Genomic DNA, 12,456 nt, shown 5'->3' with positions numbered 1-12,456 from the left:
CCATAGCAACCAGTGGGGACCACAGTAACTCAGCAACGATCCTGTGTTTCCCTCAGAAAATGCACGTTTCCAGTTTAAAATGATGATCTTTTTAGCTGCAATCATGACATAAACCAAAATAAGATCACAATAAGGAGATAAAGTGCAAGTCAAAAGTTTGGAAATGGCCCCTTCATTCAATTATTTCTTTCTTTCTTTCTTTCTTTCTTTCTTTCTTTCTTTAATTTCTTTTCCAAAAGGAAAAACTGTAACTTTCAATGAAAGACAAAGTAAACTGATTTTATTCTGAGAGACCTCACACCTCACAACTTATACAATCTTTCTCAAGCTGTTTTCTGTGATAATTGAGCTATCCCATCATTTTTGGCATGTCTGTGTTAAATATACACTACATGTCCAAATGTTTGTGGACACCCTTTTAATAAATGCATTTTCAGGTACTTTAATTTTATGGGCCCCTATTGTAAAGATGCTCATTGCTGTCTTACACCCCGCCAACAGTCTACTTTTAAACTTTGTTCCCTTAAATGAGCTGCTGGCGTATCTTCACAGCGTGAATGTGCAGGTCAGTATCCTCTACTGAGACGCACAAAAGCGCTGCACAGTTAAGATACAAACGGGCCGAAGTCAGAGCTCACCTGCCTCTTAGGTAGGTAAAGGTAATGACAAGTGACACTCTGAATTGGTTTATTTCACTTTATGAGTAAAAAACACCCATGATTAATTCTAATCATCATATTAATTCATGCCTTTTGCATGCTTTGCGTATTTTTCCTGCTCTTACAATACCAAAGACACACTGACACACCCTAAATCCAGCCGCGTGATCTGCAACTGACTGCTGCACTATAAATTGCTACTGCCAATAACATAAAATTAGAACTGGCACCATGTCTAATGCCAGGCTTGGGATATAAAGGTGTATAAATCCCTCAGTATTGAGCTGTGGAGCTGTTAAACTGTATTCTCTGGAATAACGGAGCTCCAGACAGCTGCTTTACTCTGGAGGTCTAACTCTCAACTTCTAAGAGTTGAGCCAGACTGACTCTCTGCATTGTTTGACTTAGCTGAAGTGCTAGTGCTATTGGAGGTGTGTTAAAGTGTGTTTTAAAGTGTGTGTGTGTCTGTGTGTGTCTGTGTGATAAGGAGCTGTGCATACATCTGACTTGTTTACCCACGGTGCCATTCTGCCAGTCAGGGAGGATGGTGCATTGACCTTTTGCCCTCTGCAGGAGCAGATCTAGAGACACACACACACTGACACACTGATTCTATTGCTCTCTCTCTCTCTCTCTTTCAATCTCTACCACCTTCCTTGTTCTCTCTATCCTTTCTGTTGTCTGTTAAAAACACCCCCCCCCTCTCTCCCTGCACCCATAGGGATGGTTCTGAATAGCCAATGAGGCTGTATTATTGTGTAATGCATCAGGCTGGGTGGCAGACGTCTGGCTCAGGCGAGGTGGCATATGAAGCTATCAGCCTGACAGTCCAATTACTATCATTCGGCCTCAGGAAAGGAGATATTTACCGCGCGCAATTCCCCACCCCGAGCAGCTTCCCAAGACCTACACCATTCATTCCTGCCTTTTACCGCCTATTCGAGGTGCTAATGCAGAGTAGCCCAATAAATGGCAGGGCGGAGCCGGAGCTATAGGTGCTCTAATGGGCTTTCTGATCTGCCTCGTCCAGAAAAAAAATTTACCTGGAAACTGAAAAAGCCATCAGAGGCAGAGAGAAACCCACATAAACAGAAGCCTTGATGGTGAGTGCCAGAACTCCAATTAAATCTGATGTGAAATTAATTACATTTGGAACTTATTACTCACCAGCTCAACCACATTTACGCCACTGAAAGGAAAAAATGTCATTCCCTCGTGGAATTAATTTCGACGCGACGCCTATAAACCACATCCATCAGCCGTAATTAAAAACGTCCAATCAAAAAAAAAAAAAAAAGGAGCATGCATATTAAGTCCAGTGTTTCCTCAGCAGTCGTGGTCATATGCTGTTGCAGCAGAGCGTCAGGAGTCGCATTATAAGGAAGATGTCAGTAACTGACGGACGCTCCCCCTCTGCTAGGCCTACACAGGTGATATTACAGCCAGTAATGAATTAACCGAATAGCCTGTCCGTCTGCATTAGGAGTAGAGGCTGAACAGGCTCACACAGCTGCTGTGTAGTTAGGAGCTCGTATCTGTGATGGAAACAATGATGGTGTTATATATATCAGTGTTTTAACCCTTTAAATCTGAGCCCTTTAAATAACAGAGGAATAGCTTTTTTGTATTTTGTACAATTATTTTATTTCTTAAAGCTATAGAAATTAGATTTTTTCATTTATTGTTATTACCATACATATATTTTTTTACATTTTATTTCTAATTTCCTCCCATTTTTCTCCCAATTTATCTGAGCCACAAGCAACAAGCAGGGTGAAGACTAGCACATGCCTCTTCCGATACATGTGAAGTCAGACCCCGCCTCTTTTTAAACTGCTGCTGATGCAGCATTGCAGAGTAGCATCACGGCGCGCTCAGAGGAAAGCGCAGTGACTCGGTTTCAGACGCCTTGTGCTGATCAACATCACCTTAATTGTGCTCTCTCAGGGCTCCAACAGCTGATGGTAAGCTGCATGATCGGGATTTGAACCAGCGATCTCTCGATCATAGTGGCAATGCTTTAGACCACTTTGTTTGTACATTATGTAAATGTAGCACACCTGCTAAAATCTATGGCAGTGCATCCAAAAAAAAAAAAAATAGCGTGGCATTTTTTTATTATAATATTAGTACTTCTGTCACGATAATACATTTTTTGGACAATATGTACACATCAAAAATAACCCAGATAAACAGTAGTATTGTCATTTTAAGACAATATTCCATGCCACTGCTAAACTCTGCAAGCTTTGATTCTATATGCCGATCCACTGTCCACTATTCTGAAAACAGATTTAAATAAATGGGACAGAGACAAGGACTGGGAAAGCATCTCTGAAGATATGTGAGATACAGCAGATACAGCATAAGAAGTGTGTCTTTAAGAGAAGACTCGACCACATGCCTGTAACCTCAATGAAAAATACATCTCCTCCCAGCCTGCAGTGTATCTCATAAATCAGTAAGCATCTGCCCATGGTCTCTTTCTCCCTCTCTCACACACAAATACAGATACAAACTGGGCTGAGTTGTCTTCAAGAGGCAGGACTGACAACTGACGAGAGCGCTGTTTAGCTGTGTAACAAAGTAGTACCTAAAAATGTGTGTGATAGCTATTGTTCAAATGAGAAATTAGTAATAGTCATGAAAGAAAATTTTACTCTGATATACATCTGATTTTCTTATACATTTTCTAGTGCACTCATCATTAAATGTTCAAATTGGGCCCTATCTTTCACCCTGCACAAGACGTATCATGATGCTCATTGCTATTACAGTCTCTATGGATGATACTGAATTACAGTATTGTGCAGATGTTTTAGGGATGTGAAGGAAAAAAAGTTTCTTATCTGGGTATTAAAACACTGATAATAAAATCAGTGCATACAGAAAGTAGTGTTTTATCACAAGCTCACAAGTTCTCAACTACTTTATTCAGAAAAAGACACTACAGTATTCTAATTCTTTTTTTACTGGATTTATGGAATCTACAGTTTTTACAGTATAAACTCTCTTACGAAAATTATTTATGTGCCTACCTCTTTGAAATGTGTGTACAATAGTTTATAAATATAATATAAATGTATGCGGCTGCACGTGACTGAGTGTGTGTGTGTGTGTGTGTGTGGTACAGCTAACCCACCTCTCCCCATGCAGCAGGCAGGGGCTCCACAGGAGGGTAGTATTTGGGCAGGTCCCAGGCCACCGTGTTCATGTACCATTTGAAGTCTTTACACTTGAGGTGCTTGCGCAGCTCCTTCTGAGCCGTTAGGTCTCCTGTGGAGAGGTGGCGGTACTCAGGTCGGCGCTGGTAGATATATTCAGCAAACTCATCCATCCATGTCTCTGCCACTCGCTTCAGATTCTGAGAGAGAGAGAGAAAGAGAGAGAGAGTGAGAGAGAGAAAGAGAAAGAGAGAGAGAGAGAGTTAGTGTGGTAGTGGGGAGCTGCACTTCCTCCTTCACTGTTTAAAATCAAACCAGATTGATTCACACAGATTCTTGTTGGAGAAGGTGTTTATTTTTTGGTAAATAATGTATGTTTTCTTTACAGTAAACTATATTATGAAGTCTTTTAAAATTAAATTATTTAAGTTAGCAGGTTGTAGAAAGAAAGAGAGTAAGACAAAAAGACAGAGAGAGAAGGGTTATGGGGAAAGAAACAGAAATGAATGAATGATGATGAGTGGGATGGGATGAGCACAAGAGACAGAGTGGAAAGAAAGAAAGTAAGAGATAGTAAAAGAGCAAAACAATGGATGAATGGAGTGGCAGAGAAAGGGATGGTGGGGTGAGAAAAAAAAACAGAGGGAAAGAACGCAGTACAGAACAGAGAAATAGTGAGAGAAAGGTCATGGGGCGATAAAGATAAGAAGGAAACAGAAAGAAGGAAGTAGGGAAGGAGAGAGAGAGAGAGAGAGAGAGAGAGAGAGAGAGAGAGAGAGAGAGAGAGAGAGAGAGAGAAAAGCATGATAGAAGTGAAATTTAAAGAGAGAGGCCAATAAAGCAAGGGACTGCATGGGGAGAAAGAGAGAACATGAGAGAGGGCTAAATAGAGAGAGGAAAGGATGATGGGGTGAGAAACAGACGCCAAGACTAATGTACAGAATAGAGATAAGTAGTTAGGGAAGACAAGGAAACAGAAACATGGAATGTACATAAGGAAGTGTTGGGTTTTTTTCATTCTCTCTTTTCACAACATTAGTTATCTCAAAATCAAAGTCTTTACCAAACAAAAAGTGAGCAGATTTCAAGAGCAAAGAGATGCAGGCTGGCTATTGGTTACAAACTGCCTTGTCTCCTCTGACCAGGAACATTTATATATTCATATATTGCATTGTATGGACATACATGGTCATTTGCATGCTAGAAGCTATCTTTACCTTTGAATTTACCTCTACATTAGGACTGAGCACATTGTTTTTCCACAGATAGATCTCCTAGCTCATAGGTCAGCTTCTTTTTACTCACTGGGCCTTCTCTGCTGCCACGTACACCAAGAATTCTCTCTCTAAAAGATCTTGGTACACAAGTATATTTCTTATGCATGTTCAAACTCCAAAAGAAGAAAGTAGGGAAAGATGGAGAAAACAGTGACAGAAAGAAAACAAGAGAGAGAGGAAAGCAGAAGCAGTGGGACTGATAAAAGGGAGAGAAAGAGAGGGATTGAAGGAAATAAATTCCATCAAATAAAGTGACGTGATTTCATGGGGAGAGTGTCCAGCAGATCCCAGCAGAGGGCCACGTGTTCTCTGAGTGACATGCAGAACCCTCTCCCCAGGCTCATTAATATGTGTTGAGTGAGGATCCACTGGGGGAAGAGTCAGATGTTCATTAGAGCAGAGCATGTCTGAGAGGTTTGATACAGAGCTGTACATGAGCTACACAGAACACTGGAGCGAGAACAAAAGCAGCACAACTCGGCCTGTTAATCACCACACACTGAGCAGTCTGAGCGTCTGCAGCTGATGCTATGCTCTCATACACCATAATACCACCCTGGAACAAACTGTTTACAGAGAGCATTTGTTCTAAACGTCTGTTATAAAGTGATGTGCAACTATGAGCTATGTGCTGCACACTGTTGTATGCTATTGTTTACCCTATTATTACTGTCTTCCACCAGAGACTATGCTCAACTTTTTTTTTCTCAGTTTACTACATTCGCCATCAAAGAAACAAATGCAAAAATGGCTGCACCCAGAAGGAAAGGTTGGATTGCAATGCTATTCAGAAGGAAGATTCATTTTTATCATAAAATAATAAAAACTTACACTGATATGAGTAATTCTTGATCATATTTATGGAGCTAAACAAACAGAAGTAGGGGGTAAAGCATGTGTAACATGGCAACATGCAACATGCCAGATATCCTGGCTTTTTGAAGTTTTAGAGGTTCCTAATGGTGTCCAGTGACAATCCATTTCATGCAGATCCAATGTCCTCACACAGTTCCTGCAGAGTGTGCTGTAGGGGTGGAGTGTGGATAGCGTGTCCAATAGCAGCATCCCACACATTTTCAATCAGTGATATATCTGGAGATGCAGTTTTTCTTCAGTAATTCAGTTTAAAATGTGAAACTCATATATTATATAGATGTATTACACAAAGAGTGATCTATTTAAAAAAACCAAAAGTTAGTGTCTCAGAAAATTAGAAAATGATATAAGACCAACTGTTACTTTTAGCAATGTGGGCAGTGTGCCAAGTCCTGCTGGAAAATGAAAATGAAGCCATAATCATCAACAATAAAAGAAATAATCGCCTTAAATAGATAACTCTGTGTGTAATCTATATAATATATGAGTTTCACATTTTGAACTGAATTACTGAAATAAAGTAACTTTATACTTTATAAATATGTAAGAGTTCTGGTCTCCTGGCAGGGATGAAGCACAGCATATCTCTACTGGATTTTGGTCCATATGGCGACTGAAGCCTGAATTATACAGTGCGTGGCAATGGGTGGTAGTGGTGAATCACTGAGACATGTCTAAAGCTGGGTCTGATGACTCACACAGACAGATCCCAGAGTTACAGCACTCCAGGAAAATCTCCCGAAAAGAGACTTTTTCTTAGAAGTTTCTTAGAGAAAGTTTGAAAAGCGTGATGCAGAATGTACTGGAAGCCACAAAACCAGACTATACAAACTGCTAATATAACTATATAAAATATTTCTTATTACATTTTACACTGATGTGTATAAGCTATGGCAATGTCATTTATTTGAACAACGCAGTAAATAAGTTATACATTTAAAAAGTAAAGTGTGAGGGGCTCTGAATGGTATAGTACATGCTGCCAAAATTCTGCATCATGCTGCAGCCAGAGTCGGTCAGCACAGGCGTCTGTTAGCTGATCTATTCATTCTAGATTGCTTCCAGACCACACATACGCTAAGTGCTAAAGGAGACAGCATGTATGGATGCAGGTGACTGGACTATGACGTTGTTCTGTACTCACTCTAGCCAGGCTGGTCCCTGAGGGCACTTTGTACGGCACGTACTTCCTGTAGATGTGGCCCACCCTGGAGCATGGCACATCATACATACTACCTCCACACATCCACACCTGCAATAAACACAAAAACACAAAATAAAAACATTTCAATGCTGATCTGATTTCTGATTTATCCTCTTTCATATAGTGAAAAAATCATCACACAACAACTACCAGTACTCAATATCTCTAAACACAGAACAGGCAGAGATGCAGACCCAGGCTGACAATAGTTCTGAACAGGTCTGAAGAGACTCATGTGAGATCATACAGGAGAGAAGTTGTTGTGTTTATGGTAAAAACAGCTGCAGTAGTTGTGCGTACTGTTCTGTCTTTTACTGCATATGATAAATCATACATAATTCATAATACAGAGTAAAATTAATTTACATCCAGTACAAACTGATTCCTTGCAAATTTGCCTTTTGCAAAATTCAATCATGTATTTAAAAAAAAAAAAAAAAAAAAAAAAAACATATATTGTTAAAATCTCATCTCGTCTCACTGTTGTGAACCCAATATCTTGTCTTGTCTCGTGTGATGAGTGTCTTGTCACAGCCCTACTACTAGTGCTACCAAAAAGGCACCAACCAAAATGTCTCGGTGCTTGTACTGTCCCTCTCTCACTCTCATTTGCGCTGTCTCTCCTTCTCGGTCTTCTTTTCTTTCTCTCTTTACCAGGAGATATTATAACACGGTAAAAAAAATAAGATCTGTCAGACCTGTCCCCTCTCAGTAATAAAGGGAAACACCAGCATTAAAAAAACAATCATGATTTGAATTATCATTTTTAAATGATAGACACCACCAGCATAAATATATAATTACATTTTGCCAATCTAATGCTGATATATATACAGTGCCCTCCATAATTATTGGCACCCCTGGTTAAGATGTGTTCTTTAGCTTCTCATAAATTGAGTTTTGTTCAAAATAATATAGGACCACGATGGAAAAAAAGAGTAAAATACAACCTTTAACTCAAGTGAATTTATTCAGTAGGAAAAAAATCCCACATTTAGAAATAATTATTTAACATCAAATCATGTGTGCCACAATTATTAGCACCCCTGATGTTAATACTTTGTACAACCCCCTTTTGCCAACAAAACAGCACCTAATCTTCTCCTGTAATGTTTCACAAGATGGGAGAATACAGAAAGAGGGATCTTTGACCATTCCTCTTTGCACATTCTCTCTAAATCATCCAACGACCTGGGTCCTCTCCTCTGCACTCTCCTCTTCAGCTCACCCCACAGGTTTTCAATGGGGTTGAGGTCTGGGGACTGAGATGGCCATGGGAGGAGCTTGATTCTGTGTGCGGTGAACCATTTCTGTGTAGATTTGGCCACATGTTTAGGGTCATTATCTTGCTGAAAGACCCAGTAACGACCCATCTTCAGCTTTCGGGCAGAAGCCACCAGATTTTGTTTTAAAATGTCCTGGTATTTTAGAGCATTCATGATGCCATGCACCCTAACAAGGTTCCCAGGGCCTTTAGAAGAGAAACAGGCCCACAGCATCACTGATCCCCCGCCGTATTTCACAGTGGGCATGAGGTGCTTTTCTGCATACTCAGCTCTTGTGTTACGCCAGACCCACTTAGAGCATTTGTTGCCAAAAAGCTCTATCTTTGTTTCATCTGACCAAAGCACACGGTCCCAGTTGAAGTCCCAGTACCGCTTAGCAAACTCCAAACGTTTGCGTTTATGATTGTGAGTGAGAAATGGTTTCTTCCGTGCATGCCTCCCAAACAGCTTGTTGGCATGTAGATAGCGCCTGATGGTTGTTTTGGAGACTTTGTGACCCCAAGAAGCTACCATTTGTTGCAATTCTGTAACAGTGAGCTTTGGAGAACTTTTTATTTCTCTTATCATCCTCCTCACTGTGCGTGGTGGCAAAATAAACTTGTGTCCTCGTCCAGGCTTGTTTACCACTGTTCCAGTTGTTTTAAACTTCTTAATAATTCCTCTGACAGTAGATATGGACAGGTGTAGGCGAGTAGCGATTTTCTTGTAGCCATTGCCTGACTTGTGAAGGTCAACACACATCTGCCTCACTTGAATTGTATGTTCCTTTGTCTTTCCCATGTTGAAGATAAATGGCCTCTGTGTCACGTCATATTTATACCCCAGGGAAACAGGAAGTTGTGAATTACTAATTAAATGTTCCTACATACTCTGATCAACTTCGTAAACTACTGTAGAAGTGACAGAAATACTTTTATTAAATTTATTTCCTAAGAATTGTTAGGGGTGCCAATAATTGTGGAACAGGTGATTTTATGAAGAATAATTATTTCTTAGTCAGGGATTTTATTTCCCCCTTAAAATTTACTTGAGTTAAAGGTTGGACTTTACTTTTTTTTCCATCGTGGTCCTATATTATTTTGAACAAAACTCAATTTATGAGAAGCTAAAGAACACATCTTAACCAGGGGTGCCAATAATTATGGAGGGCACTGTATATATATATATATATATATATATATATATATATATATATATATATATATATATATATATATATATTTCAGTGTCAGTTTGATATATCTAATAACTGATGGACACAGTGCAAAAGCACACCTCAGATGACTCTATTTGTGGCGTGCTTGCAGAAATGGCTTCTTTTGCATCACTCTCCCATACAGCTTCTCCTTGTGCAAAGTGCGCTGTATTGTTGACCGATGCACAGTGACACCATCTGCAGCAAGATGATGCTGCAGCTCTTTGGAGGTGGTCTGTGGATTGTCCTTGACTGTTCTCACCATTCTTCTTCTCTGCCTTTCTGATATTTTTCTTGGCCTGCCACTTCTGGGTTTAACAAGAACTGTCCCTGTGGTCTTCCATTTCCTTACTATGTTCCTCACAGTGGAAACTGACAGGTTAAATCTCTGAGACAACTTTTTATATCCTTCCCCTGAACAACTATGTTGAACAATCTTTGTTTTTAGATCATTTGAGAGTTGTTTTGATGAGCCCGTGATGCCACTCTTCAGAGGAGATTCAAATAGGAGAAAAACTGGCAATTGGCCACCTTAAATACCTTTTCTCATGATTGGATACACCTGGCTATGAAGTTCAATGAGGTTACCAAACCAATTTCGTGCTTCAGTAATCAGTAAAAAGTAGTTAGGAGTATTCAAATCAATAAAATGATAAGAGTGAAAAAAGTTTGGGCACCCCTATTAATCTTATATATATATTAATTCTTAAATTCTTAAAAACTGAAATGCATCCAGTAATATGCTTAAGGAAAATATTTGCAGTTTAAAGCAGTTAAAATAATGCTGTTGTTTTTGTTCTTAAGAAAACACTACAAACAAAATGCTTATTGTTTTTATTTTTTGTTTCAAAAGATGGAGTCTCTCATGGCATGTATAGACAGTATGAGAATGAGATTACTGTCAGCTGTCAGAAAAAGCTAAAAAAAGTATTAATTGGGTATCAGTATCGAATTTTAAGCTATCATACCGGTATTGGTATAGAAAAGTTTAACACGATCCCCAGCCCAATCTACTACCTATCATGACCCCCCCTAACCACCAATGGTGACACACATTTGAAACCATTGAACAATCCTAAAAATACTGCTGGCTCTGTGGAACTGCAGACAGATGATAGATGATTATGATGAGCTGCTTGTTGTTGAGAGCTTGTTCTTTTGAAGTTTAGTCTTCTTCAGTCTGCAGCTCTGGGCTGGAGGAGGAAGAGGAGGAATTCTGCTGGGCCTGTGACACACAGGGGGAGGTGAGTGGGCCTGAGGGTAGGTGGAGACACTTCCTGTCTCTGAGGGACGAGTCTGAAGCTCTTCTCTTTGTCCCCTCTTGCCCTCCTCCTCTTCCTCACCGTCTCGCTGCGTGAGAGAGAGCTGAGTGCGGATATCAAACGGCACGGGTCTCTCTCTCCCCCGCTGGGGCAGCTGCTTTAGCACTCAGCCTGACTTCACACACTCGGTCCATATGGAGATCCATCTCTCCTCTGAGCACAAACCAAAGACAGCCATGTAACAAATGAGCTTTTTATGAATAATTTTCACAAGTTTATTCATGTTTTTTCCGTCGCATGTGGAGAGGCCGAGTAACGGAGGGGGCGGCGTTGCTGGGGAGGACTCGTGCTGCATTTTTGATAAAGCCGCCCACGTCCGACAGATGGACGCGGCTCGGTTAAGGACAGCTGACCGACACACAGAAGTAGCCAGACCTGTGCATTAGTCCAAGTTTCACTGTAAACGGCTGTAAAACTGCGGAGGCTGAATGTCAGTGCTGCTGCACCGGAGTGATAAGCGGAGTATTTCTCGCTTTATTATATTATTTACACGATTAACTTCTCCTGAAATTGCAAATGTTAAATGTCACAGTTTTGTGCAGCCTGATTTAGCTCATTTTTGCACTGTTTAAGACTTTTTACAACCTAAAGTGGTCTTTAATCACTGTAATAGCAGTAACTGCAGTCTTCAAATGAAACCTATGTGCTAACTAGGGGTGTGGCATACAGTATCAAACATCACATCATTTTTAACATGATAAAAAAACTCAATTTTGTGATAATTGTGACTGTATTTACTTTTAATTGTTGGTTCACAGTTTATATGCATGCAGATTTTTGTTGCTTCTTCATTTTGTTACACTATTTTTATTTTATACAAAATCAGGGTCATGGTAAGTTACTGTTTATGAAATCAATGATGGTTTGGAGAGACATGTCATCTGCTGGTGTTGATCCTCTGTGTTTTATCATCAAGTCTAAAGTCAGTGCCGTTTTTTCCCACAAAATCTTACAGCACATCATGCTTCTCTCTGCTACTGACAACTTTTATAGAGATGTGGATTTCATTTTCCAGCAGGACTTGGCACACTTGGTCTTATATAATTTTTCTACACACTGATTTTTGGGTTTTCATTGGCTGCAAGCCATAATCATCAACAATAAAAGAAGTGAACACTTTTTAAGATGCACTAGAACGCTCTTACCATTCTGCAGAGGGAAATGTGGTTATAAGGCTTGGGTGAAACAGATGTGTTGGGTGCTGTAAGACTGTCAGCAAAGGCGCTAGCTGAAGAGCTAATCTATGAGTATGGGATTTCGGGTGTACAGGGTAAACCTCACAAGCATATCTAACTCATCCACATTACTGGAGCTTCAGAAGTGAGCCATTTCTCTCGGCTTGGATGATCTGGTGTTGGATTCTTTTCTACAGAATGGTAATTGCAGACGTATGGAGATGTGAGTGAATGTTTCAAATTTAGCTCCTTCAACCACAGATGCAGCTCCTCTTCTGTGGAAGGTGGTGGGTGGAAG

General features: G+C 40.1%; 1 protein-coding gene across 1 annotated transcript in view; it reads right to left on the bottom strand.

The window, feature by feature from the left end:
* galntl6 (polypeptide N-acetylgalactosaminyltransferase like 6) overlaps nucleotides 1-12,456 on the bottom strand; it is a 313,700-nt gene that overhangs the window by 19,434 nt on the left and 281,810 nt on the right. Inside the window, exons 9-10 of the mRNA XM_007232148.4 lie at nucleotides 7,121-7,228; nucleotides 3,802-4,023 (exon numbers count right to left, since the gene is read on the bottom strand). Of these exons, the coding sequence (XP_007232210.2) occupies nucleotides 3,802-4,023; nucleotides 7,121-7,228 (330 nt within the window). The remainder of the gene's footprint in view (nucleotides 1-3,801; nucleotides 4,024-7,120; nucleotides 7,229-12,456) is intronic.

The sequence above is a fragment of the Astyanax mexicanus genome, chromosome 7 (genome assembly GCF_023375975.1).
Source record: "Astyanax mexicanus isolate ESR-SI-001 chromosome 7, AstMex3_surface, whole genome shotgun sequence".
Classification (NCBI taxonomy): Eukaryota; Metazoa; Chordata; class Actinopteri; order Characiformes; family Acestrorhamphidae; genus Astyanax; species Astyanax mexicanus.
The sequence above is the reverse complement of the archived record's forward strand: the minus strand, read 5'-3'. Positions and strand labels throughout refer to the sequence as shown.